Source organism: Scomber japonicus, chromosome 2 (assembly GCF_027409825.1).
Source record: "Scomber japonicus isolate fScoJap1 chromosome 2, fScoJap1.pri, whole genome shotgun sequence".
In the NCBI taxonomy this organism is placed as follows: domain Eukaryota; kingdom Metazoa; phylum Chordata; class Actinopteri; order Scombriformes; family Scombridae; genus Scomber; species Scomber japonicus.
This window is the reverse complement of record NC_070579.1, coordinates 36,961,181-36,977,434: the sequence shown is the minus strand read 5'-3', so window position 1 is coordinate 36,977,434 and position 16,254 is coordinate 36,961,181. Positions and strand designations below refer to the sequence as shown.

At 37.5% G+C, this 16,254-nt stretch overlaps 2 protein-coding genes across 2 annotated transcripts; both read left to right on the top strand.

Annotated features, from left to right (window-relative positions):
* The first annotated feature begins 26 nt into the window (after positions 1-26).
* Positions 27-4,123, top strand: LOC128366889 (uncharacterized). The gene is made up of 4 exons (XM_053327656.1): positions 27-255; positions 1,365-1,478; positions 2,857-3,430; positions 3,909-4,123. The coding sequence occupies exons 1-4, from the start codon at positions 109-111 to the stop codon at positions 4,121-4,123; spliced, it is 1,050 nt and encodes a 349-aa protein (XP_053183631.1). The 5' UTR covers positions 27-108.
* Positions 4,124-9,221: 5,098 nt separating this feature from the next.
* On the top strand, positions 9,222-14,291 carry LOC128366881 (CD48 antigen-like). Its single transcript, XM_053327650.1, has 3 exons — positions 9,222-9,324; positions 9,427-9,723; positions 13,987-14,291. Exons 1-3 carry the CDS (start codon positions 9,222-9,224, stop codon positions 14,289-14,291), a joined length of 705 nt encoding a protein of 234 aa, XP_053183625.1.
* The last annotated feature ends 1,963 nt before the right edge of the window (positions 14,292-16,254 follow it).

The window sequence follows — 16,254 nt, the reverse complement described above, 5'->3', positions numbered from 1 at the left end:
TGATAACCGTTCTTTCCTCAGTGTGTGTGTGTGTGTGTGTGTGTGTGTGTGTGTGTGTGTGTGTTCTTTGCTGTGAGTGTGTTTATATGTATCAGCTGTACCTCCATCATGGTGCAATGTCAGCTCTACACTCTTGATCACCTGATGAATTCAGGCTTTGGTCGTCCTTATCCACGACACGGCCTTCAGCTCCTGTTCTGGTTTGCCAATAACTGTGTGATCTGCTGTCAAATCTCTAACTTTGTTGTCTTGAAGGTAAGATTATTTGGATTATTTCAGATTAAATGACACTATAATTGGTTTGAAAGCGAATGTATCCATTACTAAAAAAGTGTTCATATCAACAATGAAAGAGGTTTTAGTTAGTCATGCCAGGGTACAAAGTGTTTTGTCCACTGGCCAAATGATTAATGAATTTCCAAATTTTACCACCTTAATAGATTACCATTGTTGTTATGGCTAGCAAATAAAGCAAATCTGCCCTCCACTTGCATATTTACGAGCATTTGGTTGGAGGCTGGCACTGTTGAGTTGTGGTGGAAGTATAGTAATAAAAAGAGGGACTTTGGCACTAAAAAGACTGTAATGTTAAAAGCTGTCTACTTGATCTGACTCATTTGGAACAGCTGAAACTTCATATTAGCTTTATATAAGTTGATTATTTACCTCATCATTTACACTTACTGGCCACTTCATTAGGTACACCTGTGCAGTCTAATTCAATCCAATACAACAGCTCTTGATATGAAATTGATACATTTTCAGTTTTTGTTGACATTATCAGGAAGATGATAATTCTACTTTGTTTACTACTCAGGTTGTACTACGGTGGATTATAATGACATGTGTTCCTAATATTTTGCCCCCTCATGTATGTTAATTTGCTGGACAAAATATAAGAACACCATTCAATATAATGCACTATAGCTCACCACCATTATCCACTATGACCTCAACAATAAACATATAGTAGAAGTATCACCTTCTTGATAATGTCAACAAAAACTGAAAATGTATAAACTTCATAAAAGTAGTATTTATAGCAGAGCTGTTGCATTGGATTGAATTAGATTGCACCAGTGTACCTAATGAAGAGGCCAGTGAGTCTATATTGTAAGTGCATTATGAAGGGATCTCTTCATGGCCAGTCTGACAGACTTACAAAAATTGTGAACATATCCTTTAATGCTTGTATAGTAAGCAGGACATTTGTGATTTTCATGTTTCTTGCTTATTAATCAGTAATTATGTGGTTTTGATAAGCATTGTAATAAGCATTGCATAAACACATTTGTAACCACATCAGACATTTATAATATGTAAGTACAGTTCATATGTGAAGTGACCGGATTCTGTGTCTACAGCTGGTGTCAGATTGTCAACCAGAGAGAGGGTCCTTTGGCTTCCACCAGTTTGGTAATAATGAAGAGCTCCTGCCTGTACTGAGCAGGTCCAGGAGGGGCACGAGTAGGAGAAAGGTTGGTGTTTTTTTCATTTCCCTACAGGGGGATCTCCTCCTCTACATTTGCTGCATTGATTTTAACAATTCTTTTTGATTTTGGCTCTTCTAATACATCCAATTTAGTGTCATAGTAAATTGTTGGAATAGTCCTTTTAATTAATTTCATAGCCTTTATGTACCTGTACTGTACCTCTTTAATTTGGTTATTTTCATTCATCTATCAAGATTTTGCTTGACTGTCCATCAGTCCTACCCTACCTCTATCACACACCTTATTCCAGTGGTGGGAGATAAATAACTACTTAGTTGTAGTATTTAATCAAGTACTGTTTTGAGGTACTTGTACTTCTCTTAAGTATTTCTGTGTGATACTACTTTTTCCTCCCCTCCACTACATCTCAGAGGGAAATGTTGTACTTTCGACTCCACTACATTTATTTAACAGCTTTAGTTACTTTTCAGATGAAGATTTGACACAATGGATAATATAACAAGCTTTTAAAATACAACACATTGTTAAAGGTGGGCTCACATGTCAGATGTCTATGAGTTGTTAACAGCTCAACCAAATACAGAGTTTTCCCTCTAAACTTCTCACATGCTTTCATTTCAATAAATGTTCAAATGATCCAATATTTCAGAGCTTAGAAAATCTTTGTTTTTTCTTCTTTCCTCTCCCATTAATCATCTCACCAGCCCTTATATTTATCTGCTGACCCTTTGGAGGGGCCCCACCCCTAGGTTGGGAACCACTGGACTAAACTAGATAACTATAAAGTAGTGTAAACTAGCTAACTGTATATAAAGTAGTATAAACTAGCTAACTGTATATATAGTGTAAACTAGCTAACTGTATATAAAGTAGTGTAAACTAGCTAACTGTATATAAAGTAGTGTAAACTAGCTAACTGTACATAAAGTAGTGTAAACTAGCTAACTGTATATAAAGTAGTGTAAACTAGCTAACTGTATATAAAGTAGTGTAAACTAGCTAACTGTATATAAAGTAGTATAAACTAGCTCCACCTCCAGCAGCTACAACAGTAACATGCTGCTCTAACACTGATGCTTCACTAATAATGATCTAATGATGTCATATATAATAATATATCACTACTTTTACTGTAATACTGCATACTACATCACTATAATACTGCAGTACTTTTACTGTAATACTGCATACTACATCACTATAATACTGCAGTACTTTTACTGTAATACTGCATACTACATCACTCATAATACTACAGTACTTTTACTGTAATACTGCATACTACATCACTATAATACTGCAGTACTTTTACTGTAATACTGTGTACTACATCACCTCATAATACTGCAGTACTTTTTTGCTCTCTCTCTCTTTCGCTCTCTCTCTCTCGCTCTCTATCCAGATGACGTACTTTGAAGTTGGCAACCTGAACACAGAAACCTACCCTGGTTCTGCAGACCTCCCAACATATGTGACGGAAAATTATGGATTGGATAGTAACTATAACAATTACAATATTGACCGCATCATCATCAGTTGCCAGGTGAGGACCAGGCTGGTAGAGACGGTGTATGTCACAGAGCATGACGCAGCTGTCTTTGGGAGGTTCAGTCCTGACAGGACTTACGAAATCAGCTGTGAACTGATCCGAGCCCTGCAGAACTCACAGCTAGATCTCACCACCTTTCTCACCCAGATGGGCTACTATGTAGCTATGGAGGAGATATACAACCCACAGCCCTCTTACAACACAGTGCAGACCTACAGTGGATCCACAACAACAAGAGGGCAAAGCAGCAACCAGCAGCTCAATCTCAACACTGAGCTGTTCAGCTATGACCAGCAAGGAAATTGCACTGTCAACATAACCTCATACATAAGAGGGCTTGCGGTTGAAGTGCAACCTACACACAAGAAGAGACAACAAGCTTTGTATCAAAGTTACTGGCATTCAGACTGGCAGCGGGCTTATAAAGGTAAAGGTTCAGTCAGCATTTCTTCCTGAATGTGTCTAACAATTTTTTTGTATTTCAGTACAGTTGTAATATTTGTGATTGGCTAGCTACTGTGATTAAAGGGTCAGGTCAACTAAATAACAAAAGTCCCCCCTCCCCCCTCACCTCTTCTTGATTTTTGTAATTGAGTGATCCTACCCTTTAATGGGATGTAGCTAAACAAACCATAGTTCATTATAGTGACTCTCATATACCCACTGCCACCTTTACTCCTTTAAATCAGTTCAACTTATTCTGAGAATTTGAATGAACGTATGATGCATTCACTTGTATTGATAATTGGGTAATTGGTTGACTCACACAACATCAATCCACCTTTAATCCCCATTTGAGCACAGCAGTGTAGAGCTTATGACCTTTCAATATGACTGAGTAACACAAGATATAATGATAGATCAGATTTAATGCTGCTGCCTCCTCTTTGCATTTCTGTCTCTAGATGCTTATAGGGAATCCAAAAAAGGGAGTGGAGGTGGTGGCATTGGCTTGATCCGCCTTCTCCTCGGTGCTGGAGCACTCTACCTGGCTGTCAAATGTTGGAGCTGGCTGAGGAGCTGGTGGGAGACGGACTTGAAAGAACATGTTCTCAAGAATTTACCATGGAGAGCTCCAAGTTATCAACATCCACATATCATGCTGGATTATGTGTTCTAGAATTTGAAAGTGTAGACTTTTGTAATGATGACATGTATTCTGTTCAGTTATTACTAAATATGTGTGATAAGTAATTTAGTAATGTACAGGAGGTGATCTGGATTAATTAAGGTCCTGCTTAGTGGTGAACTCTCAACATTTTATATTCCATACTGGACTTTTTCAAACTATTTTCCATACTGGAAAAAAATGTAACATAAATATTATGATCTTGTAAAGATCTTAAGCTTAATTTTGAGGAAAGTGAGACAAGTGAACTTTTATAAACTATTATAAGACTGTCATAATAGAAGAAAGATGAACTAAGAGCAAACAAAAAACATAACCATTAAAAAAATGAATTTAATCAATTTTTAAACCTTGATATGATCGTCAGATGAATGATCAATTACATTATGAAGCCTGAAGTTGATTACATGTTTTCAATTGATGATATTGAAAACTTCATTTGACATTTGGCTTAAGTTATTGTCTTGTATAATGTGTATGTGGCAAATGTGTGTATATATATATATATATATCTCACTGTACCTTACATTTTTTCTTTGACATGTTGGTGGAACATCTGTTTTACATCTGTATTATAGGCTACTGTATGTGAACACAGGAGGGCGCTGTTGTAAAGTTAATGCCAGAGCCGTTAATAAAGTTGTGTACAGTTCTGGTTAATGCCTCCAGAGATTGCAGCAGCAGAGGGCAGCATTGAGTTAGAAACTACAGGAAAAAATCCTCCTCAATGATAGGAGGAGGTTACAAGACGAAGCATGTTGCATGAGAAATCGTTATGGATAAAAAATGGGAAAAAAACACATTTCCTACAATACTTCAGAATAACCCAAGAGCTAAAGTTCACAAGAAGTGTGAAACAATGGGTTTCAAATGTTTACTGCTTCAGAGATCATTTATGAGCTATGAACTATTGATAAGGAAGTTTTTGGGTTGCCAGGTTTAAAACATATTATGATACACACATTTTCTAATAAGTGATGATGTGTGCAATTCAGGCTTAAAACATTTTTTATGAATTTGTTGATTGGTTTTGATGATAATCAAGTCTGCAGTTATAAATGTTAAAAATAAAGAGTGCGCTGGAGGAACACAACTTGGCAACTAAAAAGCTTTTTTAACTTATTTATTATCCATTAATGAAGCCATAAGTTACTTATAATCATACACAAATGTATGAAAACTTTACTAATGCACCAATAAGATTGTACCAGGGTGTCTGACCTCACTTAAAGTTAAATGTGAATTTTACACTCACTGGCCTCTTTACTGGGTACACCTACATCATCTAACATACATGAGAGGGGCAAAATATTCGTAACACAAGTCAATATAACATACCCTATAGTACACCACCATTACCCACTATATGACCTCAGTAATAAACATAACGTAGAATTATCACCTTTCTGATAATGTCATCAAAAACTGAAAATGTCATCCTAACTAATTTCAACTTCATCACATGGTATTTTACTGAAGATGACACCTGTTGAGATGGGACAGAATATCATGTCAAAAAGCTATTGAACACTATAAAATACTCTGAGTATGAGTGTTATGGATTGAATAATTGGACACTGACACTAGAGCTTTTTTGATGTGGATCGCGGTTCGTTTGCACGGAATAAAACCCAGTCTGTTTCCTATTTTAATTACAGGTGTTATAACCCGCCCCTAACTCTGCTCAGTAACTGGCTACGTGCAAACTTTGGAAGGCTGTACGTGTGAGGAAAACACAGAGCAGGTGGGAACACGCATGTGAACGTCTCCTCAGTTTCTGTTGGAATCCTGTGAGGAATGAACAGACAATGTGTATGTCGATTACGACACAGATGAGAATCATTTTCTTTTTTATAGGTAAGTTATGAACGTGTTTATTATTATAGTATTATTGAACTAATTGCTGAAGGGTTTATTTTAACTTACTGAAACTAGTATTTTGTCGCCTTTATGTTTCTGTGACAAAGTCGCTACATAGACTGTTCATTTAGATAACTGTTAAGAAGTTCTAATACTATAATATTAAAATAGTGAAAAGATGAGGAGAGTGGTTAGTTCTTATTTGGTTATTACTGTAGACTGTTTTTAGCTGACAGTCTCTTGGTTTGATGTTTGGACGGTTTGGACTCAAAGAAGAGTTACTGTAAGTAAGTCATCACTTCCGCATGGGCGTAGGTTTGCAGGACGGTAGGGACATGACTCTACCAACTTTTCAGGAGGCCCAAATTGTCCCTACAACTTTTAAGCAACCTTATTTGCAGTATCTTTGGAGTGCAGTTATATAGGTCATTTAGATTGTCTTCCCATATTTTGCAAGGATAGACTTGACCCGACCATTATTGAGTGAATTATTTGCATTATGTTCAGAGTCACATTGTGTGTTTCTTCCTAACATGTACAACTTTCAAACAGACATTTGTGAACTCAGTTTTTATTTGTGGATCTCAGTTCTACGCTTGTGGATTTGCTTTTTACACACACGGTGTTTTGAAACAAACTTCCCGCCGGTCCGAACGAAAATCCACTCGTATCACTCGGCCATTTTCGGATAGCAAGTGTTCGCCTACTGGTGACGTCATTTCCTCATATCAAAGTAAGAGCACGCATGGTTTCATGTTAATGTCATACAGTGATTATTAGTGTGTGTTTATTTGTTCTATGTATATTATCTAGCACACACTTCATATACATTTCTGTGTGAGTATGAAAGGCACCAGGATGCTTGTGGGCAACGTTCAGCTCTCTAAAACGGTGGCTTGGCTGCTTCTTCAGTAAGCAGTTATCAGCCACCTCATCCTTTATATTTTTCATTTATTCTTTCAGATGGGTAAAAGTCACAACGCACTTCACATCTTATTAGTAGTGTACTCTTACTAATGTAGTTTTAATGTCTATGTGTAAGCATTCATGTTGCGGGCTGGGAGAACGAACAGGGTGCAGGATTTTATACATTACAAATATGATTAAGATGCATTGTAAATAGACCAGAAGTCATAACAATCCAACCTGTAAAGAGGGCCCCTGTAGAAGATGCTGGTGACTGACATCCAGACATCTCTTCACAACCTTTCAATACTAGTGTAATCAGTAGAAAATTATGGGGTTTAAGATTTAGACATTTTCAGCACAGCATTTAAAAGACAGTTTTTATTGTTAAACAATAATAAAAATAATAATAATAATATATTTTGCATTTGTATTCATTCGGTTTTATGAATAGCTGTGTTTATTTTTTATTATTGTTTAACGATAAAAATTGTCTGAACGTTGCCCACAAGCATCCTGGTGCCTTTCATACTCAAACAGAAATGTATATGAAAGTGTGTGCTAGATAATATACATAGAACAAATAAACACACACTAATAATCACTGTATGACATTAACATGAAACCATGAATGCACGTCACTTATCGCTGATAACATCTTTTTAAAAAGCTCATAGAAAGACTGCGTGCTCTTACTTTGATATGCGGAAATGACGTCACAAATAGACGATCACTCGCTATCCGAAAATGGCCGAGTGATACGAGTGGATTTTCGTTCGGACCGGCGGAAAGTTTGTTTCAAAACTCTGTGTGTGTAAAAAGCAAATCCACAAGCGTAGAACTGAGATCCACTAATAAAAACTGAGTTCACAAATGTCTGTTTGAAAGTTGTAAATGTTAGGAAGATATTCCCAAATGCTTTTCATTTATTTGTAAATTAATTTAATGTATATTTTATATTTGTGGAATTTGTTTGTGTATTTGCAGATCCGTTTTATATTTGCAAAATATTTTTGTGAGTATACAAATATTTTTTTTGTATTTGTGGAAGGTGTTTATATTTACAGATTACACATTTACACACAGATTGTCGATCTGCACACACACAACATTATGAAACAAATCTAACTCCATACAGCAGCAGCATTGATCATTGAGCCTACCTATTCATTAGATTCACATTCACAAGAAATGTAGCCCCGACCCCGTCCAATCAGTTTGGTCTTTTTAATGTCCTGTCCCCAGCAAAGCATGTACATGCAGGTTATGCTGTTATATTGTCCCTACCAATGTTGAGACCAAACCTACGCCCTCAGTTAACTTCAGCTAACTACTCTTCTCTTATGAATATTATATATCTAGGAATATTGAATGTTCTTATCCCTCAACTATAATTCATATCACTCATATTACCAGACATAACATATTACTAAAATATTATAGTCGACTGACTTGAATGCAGCTCTGAGATCTAATAATATCATGGCTGTGTTATGTGCTACCCATATCAACAACACAATGCTGTAACTGTCTCACAATTCTGTTCAATAAAAACAATAAGGTGCACAAAAAAAGAACCAACACAAGTTTAATTTTCAACATACAGCTCCCAGCATAAATGTTGAATTGTGTAATTAAAATGTTAAAGGGACATAATAATAAGTAAAAGGACATAAAATACTTTCTGTGACTTCCTGTTATTTAGATACTGCTATGATGTTGGATGTCTGTGTTAAACATAGTCAGAGTTCTAAAACTTGAGTTTAACATATGTAGAAATCAAGCTGACCTGCTGATGACCTGACATCAGCTTGTCATGCATGTCCATGAATGGTCATCTGTTCTGTAGCCTTGTTTGTTTATGTTTTGCATTTATTATTCATTCACATATATCCCACCAGATTTTGGCTTGAATTACAGTTTTGGTTACAGATTTCAGCAATAATGAATGATGATCAAAGATAATCATTAATGATTAAAATCAATATAAATTATTAATAAGAAGTAATAACAGCAGGGTACCACTCTGTAAGACAATGAAATAATTGGTTAAGTCTCATTAAATGAACTGAGCTATACATTTGGAACTCTGACTAACTTAATAACTAAATGACCAAATGACCACATCAATAACTAGTTCATGTTGAATGATGCTGGCTTTGTTAGGTAGTCAGTGCCTCAGTCATCCAGATCAGAGAGTTCAGGTAACTGAGGAGGCGGTTTATCTGCTGTGAGCAGGTCACACATGAGCTGCTGAGTTACTCCTGATGCAGCAGTGGGAGGAAGAGAGAAACTCTTCCTGCTACTCCCAGCAGCTGCAACAATGGAGAGAGAGCAGTTGGAGAAAGGGAGAGGGGTTAGCTCTGGTTTTTGGTACCCTGTGTCCATGGGTGGAGCTCACACCCTGGGACTGTTTCAGAAAGCAGGTCACAATATACATAACTTGTTTGAGCTATATTTTTCACACACACACACACTAAAATAACTGCATATTCTTTGCTGACTCATGTTCTCTTTATGCTTCACAGTGATGATCTCAGCTGCTACTGAGGAAATGAACCTGTCAGCCACTGAGGGAGGAAACATCACTCTACCTGACCCTGTGATGGAGTTTGGATTTATTATATTTAATGGAAACAATGTTGCCTTTGTGACCAAAGGGGAAGTTGTGATAGCAGAGGATATTTACACTAACAGACTTCACTGGGATAAAAACACTGGACTCTTTACAATCACAGGACTGCAGAGGAATGACTCAGGGATTTATACTATTAACTCTAAAAGAGTACATATTTTCACTAAATATTACAACCTCACAGTTTATGGTAAGTTACATTTCTTACACACACACACACACTCACACTCACATGCTTTCTCTCACACATAACATATTCATACACACTTGAAAGAAGGCAACTGAGAACTGAGGAAGTGCTATTTTATTCTCAGCAATTAGCAGTGAGGAAACACCAGAGACTAGCTAGAACCAGATCATTAAAAGGAGCTAAAAAAAAAATAAAAAATACAAAGTTCATTTTCAAAAATTAAAGGATGACAACTTAATAAAAATACATTCAAACCAGAATTAAAAAGTTAACATTAATACGAGGACATAATAATACAAACCATTAAAATTAGCCAATAGATAGACTAAATAAACTAATAGATGAAACAGTTAAAATAAATAAATAATCAATCAATTAATCTTTATTTGTATATCGCCAAATCACAACAAAGTCATCTCAAGGCACTTTACACATAGAGCAGGTTCTAAACCGAACTCTTCAGGTTTTAACTTTAAAGAGAGGAAGGTCGATGTAAACACCGGAATTATAGCCTCTGACACGGAGTCCATCTACTCTTTCACTTTTCATTATCATGCTCTCTCCCATCATAGTAGTGAGTTTCAGTTGTACAGGGAAAGTGTTTGGTTGTAATTCACCACTTACTTCTCTCTCAATGAAGGTGCTGTTGCTCTGGGTGTCTAACAGTGCATAGCTGAGCTGCTCTTTGGATGGCTGTGTAGCAGAGGAGACCCATACAGGGACGATCATGGATGTGCTGCATGACTGACCCTCTTTAGTGACACAGAGTGGGCTAGCTGTCACAATTTCATTTGTACAGTTTGAAGTTGCATTCACATCAGCTGTAGATTTCCTTTTCTCCATGACTACAGGTCTGTCTTTCTCCTCATGCCTTTTGTAATTTTCATCATGTAGACAGGTGGGATGCCTTCCTTTACATAGCTCACAAGTGTGACGGTGACGACATTCTTTGGCGCTGTGACCTGGTTTGACACATCCATAACACAGCTTATTGTCTTTTATGAATGTTTGTCGTTCCTCAAGGGACTTTTCCTTGAAATTTGTGCACTTGGACAGTTGATGCTTGTCATCTTTGCACCACATGCAGAGAGGTCTTTCTTTTCCGTTGTTTGACTTTAAGATTTCAGTGTTTGCATTTGTTTGAGTGCTTAAAACGCTTACTTTACTTCCCTTTGTTTCATTTGTGCTTCTTTTGACATAGGATGAGCTAGATGAGTGCAGTGAATGCAGGGAAGTGACTGGGTTACATGCTATCTCTGCTTCTACTGACACAAATTTGGCAAAATCCTCAAAAGTGGGGAAGTCTCTACCTTCCATGAGGGCCATTGAGACCTGACGGTTCCAGCGGGCTGCTAGCCAATCTGGAACTTTCTGTCAGCTTTTGGTTCTCTTCACAGTCATTCAATATTTCTAAACCTTTCACATGAGGCATGGCTTGGTGACAGGCATTTAGGAAATCAGAGAAGGCCCTCAACCCTTCAGCATCTTTGGCCTGTACTTTTGGCCATTTTGACAGCTTGTCTCTGAAGGCCCTTTGGATGACTAATGGCTGCCCGTAGCGTTGGTTGAGCTTATTCCATGCATCTCTGTATGCTTCATCATCGTCTCGATAAAAGGTGCCTTCAATACATTTGTGAGCATGGCCACTGACATATTTCTTTAAATAATAAAGTTTGTCAGCTGATGAGATACCTTTTCTGTCTATCAGGGACATGAATGAAGCTCTCCATTCAATGTAGTGGATAGTGTCTCCCACAAACACCGTGGGCATTGGCATGGGGAGTCTGTTTATGGTTATGCTGTCCTGTATCGCTTGGGCTAGAGAGGAGACGTCAATGGAGGGATTTGGTGGTACGATGGAAGGGTTTTGGTGATACACAAAGGGGATGGCAGAGCTCTGCCTGTTGTATCTACTGTCCATTTGCTGTAAGAGTGGACTGCCCATTTGCTTCAAGGGCTGACTGTCAGTTTCCTGTCTGATTTCTCTGTCATAGCTTTCTAGTCTGACACGTGCTACCTCTATATCCCTTTCTGCTTGCAAACGCTCTAATTCAGACTCCATCATCCTTATTTTTTCCTTCTGCTTTCTTTCTTCCTCCATTAGTTTATATTGAGCCTCCTTTGCAGCAAGCTCTGCGACTGCTTCAGCCCTCTTTGCAGCCATGACTGTTGTTTCAGAGAAGTGGCTGCTAGCTGACTGAGAAGCAGTCCCATAAATGGAGTGGGCATAGTCATGAGCATATAGCTCATGTAGTTTGTGCTTTTCACGCTGTGCATCAAAGACCTCGTCTATTCCGGATAAACGTTCATTGATTATTTTCATAATGTCTTTGGTGACTGCGGCATCTATTTATGCGTCTTAGATCAGTAGATGGTGTGGCACTCTGCCTTATCTCATTGTAAACTTTCATGATGTCATCTTTTGCTCTTTCAATGATGTCTGCCATTTTAGCCAGTTGTTCATAAAGACTAAGCAGTCTCTTTTCTTTGTTACTCTGTTCCTCCTTTTGATAGGCGAGAAATTTCTCTGTGGGTACACTTTTGCGATCTGAGTGACGTAATGTCTTTAATTCCTGTGTCCTCCATTTCGTATTGAAGCTCAACTAGTCTTTTTCTTTTGGTTTCAGTTAGCTCCTTTAATTCCTGCCTTGACAAGCCTTCTTCATCCCCGTGATTTAGTAAGCCTCTACTTTCTTCAATTTCTGCCTGTAGTTTATTTATCTGTTCCTTTAAGGCATCCATTTTGACTGTAGTTGTATTCCTTGCCGTTCATAGACCATCACTTTACCATATATAATGCTGCAGCGCTGCTCTGTGCCTTGCCGTGCCTTTTGATCGTGGAGTTCACAGGCAGAGTGGTGTTGCATGTGGTAAAGTTGTCACTGGTCCCTTGCTGGGTGAAGTTCTCACTGTAGCATACCCTCCGAGAGATGGTATGACTCGACTGATAGTTTTATATTTATTGCGGTCCACAAAACCAGCTCCATAAACCAACGTGAGAACTGACAAAATAAAGAAAACAAAGCAGTCATCACTTATGTCCATAATACATAGCTAATTCAATAGACAGGCGGGAAAAGAGTTAGCATGTCTCCGATCAAATAATAACAGTTAAATAACCAAATGGTTTTCAAAATAAAATCTTACTATTTAAAAAACAGAACCATTATCTCTAAATGAGCAAAATATACAAATAAAAGCAGATGCAATTACATTTTCTTAGAAACACAAATGGGTTTGCTACAATCAGTTCTTTAAGATATGATGGAGCCTGATCATTGAGAGCTTTGAAGTTGAGGAGGAGGATTTTGGATTGTATTCTGAATTTTACGGGAAGCCAATGCAGTGAAGCCAAGATGGGAGTAATATGACCTCTTTCTAGTTTTTAATAATAATAATATAATAAAACCTATTAATAAAGTTTAGTCAGAAGCCAGGCTAAAAGGATAATTCATTACATAAAACACAGGGGGTAACTCTATATGTTATTTTTTTTACCTGACACACAACATGACTTCATAGATGTTTACTGCTCGTAAAGTCAAAACAGAGAAACCACTGAACTCATAAATGCTCCATAAGATAAGATAGATAGATAGAACAGTTTCAATCTGCTGAGAAGATCTCACAGTTAGATGTATGAGATGAGGAGAGGAGCAGGATTAGGTTGACCTCAAGTCTCTACTGAAAGCCTGAGGTAGGAGGAGCAGAGGAATATAGTGCGCCTAATTTTGTATCGTAACCTACTGATGTAAAAATTAGAATCAGTCACAGTATGAAATGCTACCAGTTAAACCACAATTACTACTGTTAATATGTGGTTTCACAGATGCACTGTTGCACTTTCATATTTAACAAATCAGTGTCACAGAGATGACACTGTGGCGTTACTTCATACTTGTGGCCCCAATTTGCCCCAATTAAGTAATTAAATATAACAGTAGTAATTGTGGAGGGTAAAACAGGATGTTACTGAATATGAGAAGTCAGTGATATTTACTGATGATAGCTGCTTATTCTCAGTTGTTACAATGTGTAAACTATAAACTGTTGAACTGGAGTTACTGGTCTATAGCAGTAGCTCTCTGTGGATGCATGTTATAGATATCAGCTTTACTATTTCTGGTATTACTTCAGGTTTTGTCTGTTTAGACATTTAACACTCATCACTGTCAATGTCAGCAGTATTATATTAGAAGTAGATTAGGGTTTTAAAGTCACTCATATCATCCAATTTTTAATCTTTGTTCATTTCTTCTTCAGAGCGTGTACCAAGTCCAGCAGTGAACACAGTGAGTGTGAGCACTGAGAGCTGCATCTTGCTGTGTTCTGTGGACAAAGCTGAAACCACACTGTTGTGGTACAAAGACGAGGAGATACTGAACCAGAGCAGCTCTGCTCTCTCTCTGCCTCTCACTGTACACAAGCAGGATTTCAACTCCTCTTATAGATGTGTGGCTGCCAACCCTGCTGAACATAAGACTCTTCATGTCAACATCATAACATCCTGCAGTGAACAAAACAACAAAACCCCAGACGAAACAGAAAGACATAGTAAGACAATTTAACACAAATACTCAAATGTTAAAATGTCCCCAAATTCTTGAATTATGTGTCATTAATGTTGGCTGTTTTTATTTTACAGATCTTGTACCATTAATTATCTGCATCGTGTCTGCTGTTGCACTTGTATCTCTTGTCATCATTGCTAAGAAGAAGTGTCATAAGAAATCTGAGACGATAACCAGCCAAGCACAAGGCAGGTATTTCTTCTGTTTCTTTTTCACTCATTACTTTATTATTGGCCTGGTTCATAGTAGCCAAATATGGTACTTTCCACATTTACTGCGGTGAATGGAAATAGAGCTGGGAGTTTGCATGATTTCATTTGTTTGACAAAAGCTTATTTTCCATGTACAAAACTGCACAACACAACATGCTCTATCGTTAAGTGATTGACCAGCTGACAGGCTACTGGTGTTACACTGTATAGAACTGAGACATAATTTGCTAGTAGGAGTAAATAATTCAATGAACCCTAACTTCTTTCACTTTACTCCAAAATAGGACTTTAAACTGTTTGGTAAATGTAGTCCCTGGTTATTATCCATAGACTCATGCAACTTGTAATGATAGGTCACCATTGTTTTAAACAAATTAGTTTTAAGTATGAAACTCACTGTGTTTAAATTAAGGAAGTTATGTCATCATGGTTTAGAGAACTTTACTTGGTTAAACTTTGTGAAGACTGAGGTCATGATAGGAAACAGGATGCTAACAGCGGTCAGGTGTCATGATCTGACTCTTTATTTTGTATGTATGTATGTATGTATGTATATTATGGCATGTCGTTCAGGAAATTAATATTTGAATATATTGAATGAATCTTGAATATATATATATATATATATATATATATATATATATATATATATATATATATATATATGAAACTCTGAATATATTGAATGAACCTTGACTGACGTCATCAAGGCACTGGCACCATCTTGTATTATAACCATAGATTATAACCCATGTAGATGCGGCAGCAAAAATTACTCAGTCAGCGCGTGCTTTGATTGCAGCTATTTAAATAATGAAGAGGCCATAATACCACAATAGTGGTGGGTCGTTATCGGTGTTAACGTGCTGCCTTAACGTGAGACTCTTATCGGGCGATAAAAAAAAATATAGCCTTTAATCTATTCTCAAAGTGGGGTTGGGAGCTGGGTCTATACTACGCAAGCTATGTTGACTTTCACCTTGATATTGTAATGTCCCTCAATGACCACACGCCGAGACATTAGCCGGTTTAGCTGGCTCTTTATTCTTGACTGTTACACAGGCTACTGTGGGCCGTAGCCAACGCCAAAACAACAAAAACCTAACATCAGTAGCTCACTAGTCAAACACGTGCTGCCGTCTTCTTATGCAGAGGCAAACAACAACAAACACACCTACAAGCTAGCTGCAAGACTCACTCTCAAGACGTGTCCACAGACACTCGGAAAAACCAGCACTTTAACTGAACAGAACAGAATCTGGCTTAAACTCTCAAATTTATAAAACACAAAACAGTAACATGCCCAGTTCGTTACAATATTTTAGCGCGGATGTAATGGTAGCGCTTAGATCTAGTTTGTCACCAGAAAATGTGAACAAGCTGGTCTGCCTGAGTGACTGGTGCTGGTCTGCCTGAGTGACTGGTGCTGGTCTGCCTGAGTGACTGGTGGAAGACAGGAGAAATAGAGCTTGGACTGGTTGACACAAAGCTACTGACTGTAAACAGTTCATCGCGACCTCTTATGTAGGCCTACAGTTCAAAATTCATGTTTAACTGAATAAACAGTTAGTAAACACAAGTACATCTTATTGAACATGATTTATTTTCATCACCAATTATCATAGAACAGCTTTCTCAAGCAGTTTGTGATGCATTTTGGAAACAGGAGATGAGCCCCTGGTGTAATGTGCCACCTGGCTTCAGAAACCCGTGTTCAAAGACGGTTCATTCAATATATTCAAATATTA

What these genes read in the sequence shown, in the direction of transcription:
- LOC128366889 (XM_053327656.1), top strand. Translation starts at nt 109, where the DNA reads ATGGTGCAATGTCAGCTCTACACTCTTGATCACCTGATGAATTCAGGC. An exon ending in CTAACTTTGTTGTCTTGAAG is followed by an intron (nt 256 to 1,364) that starts GTAAGATTATTT and finishes CTGTGTCTACAG; the next exon opens with CTGGTGTCAGATTGTCAACC. An exon ending in GGGGCACGAGTAGGAGAAAG is followed by an intron (nt 1,479 to 2,856) that starts GTTGGTGTTTTT and finishes CTCTCTATCCAG; the next exon opens with ATGACGTACTTTGAAGTTGG.
- LOC128366881 (XM_053327650.1), top strand. Translation starts at nt 9,222, where the DNA reads ATGGAGAGAGAGCAGTTGGAGAAAGGGAGAGGGGTTAGCTCTGGTTTT. An exon ending in GGGACTGTTTCAGAAAGCAG is followed by an intron (nt 9,325 to 9,426) that starts GTCACAATATAC and finishes TATGCTTCACAG; the next exon opens with TGATGATCTCAGCTGCTACT. An exon ending in TTACAACCTCACAGTTTATG is followed by an intron (nt 9,724 to 13,986) that starts GTAAGTTACATT and finishes TTTCTTCTTCAG; the next exon opens with AGCGTGTACCAAGTCCAGCA.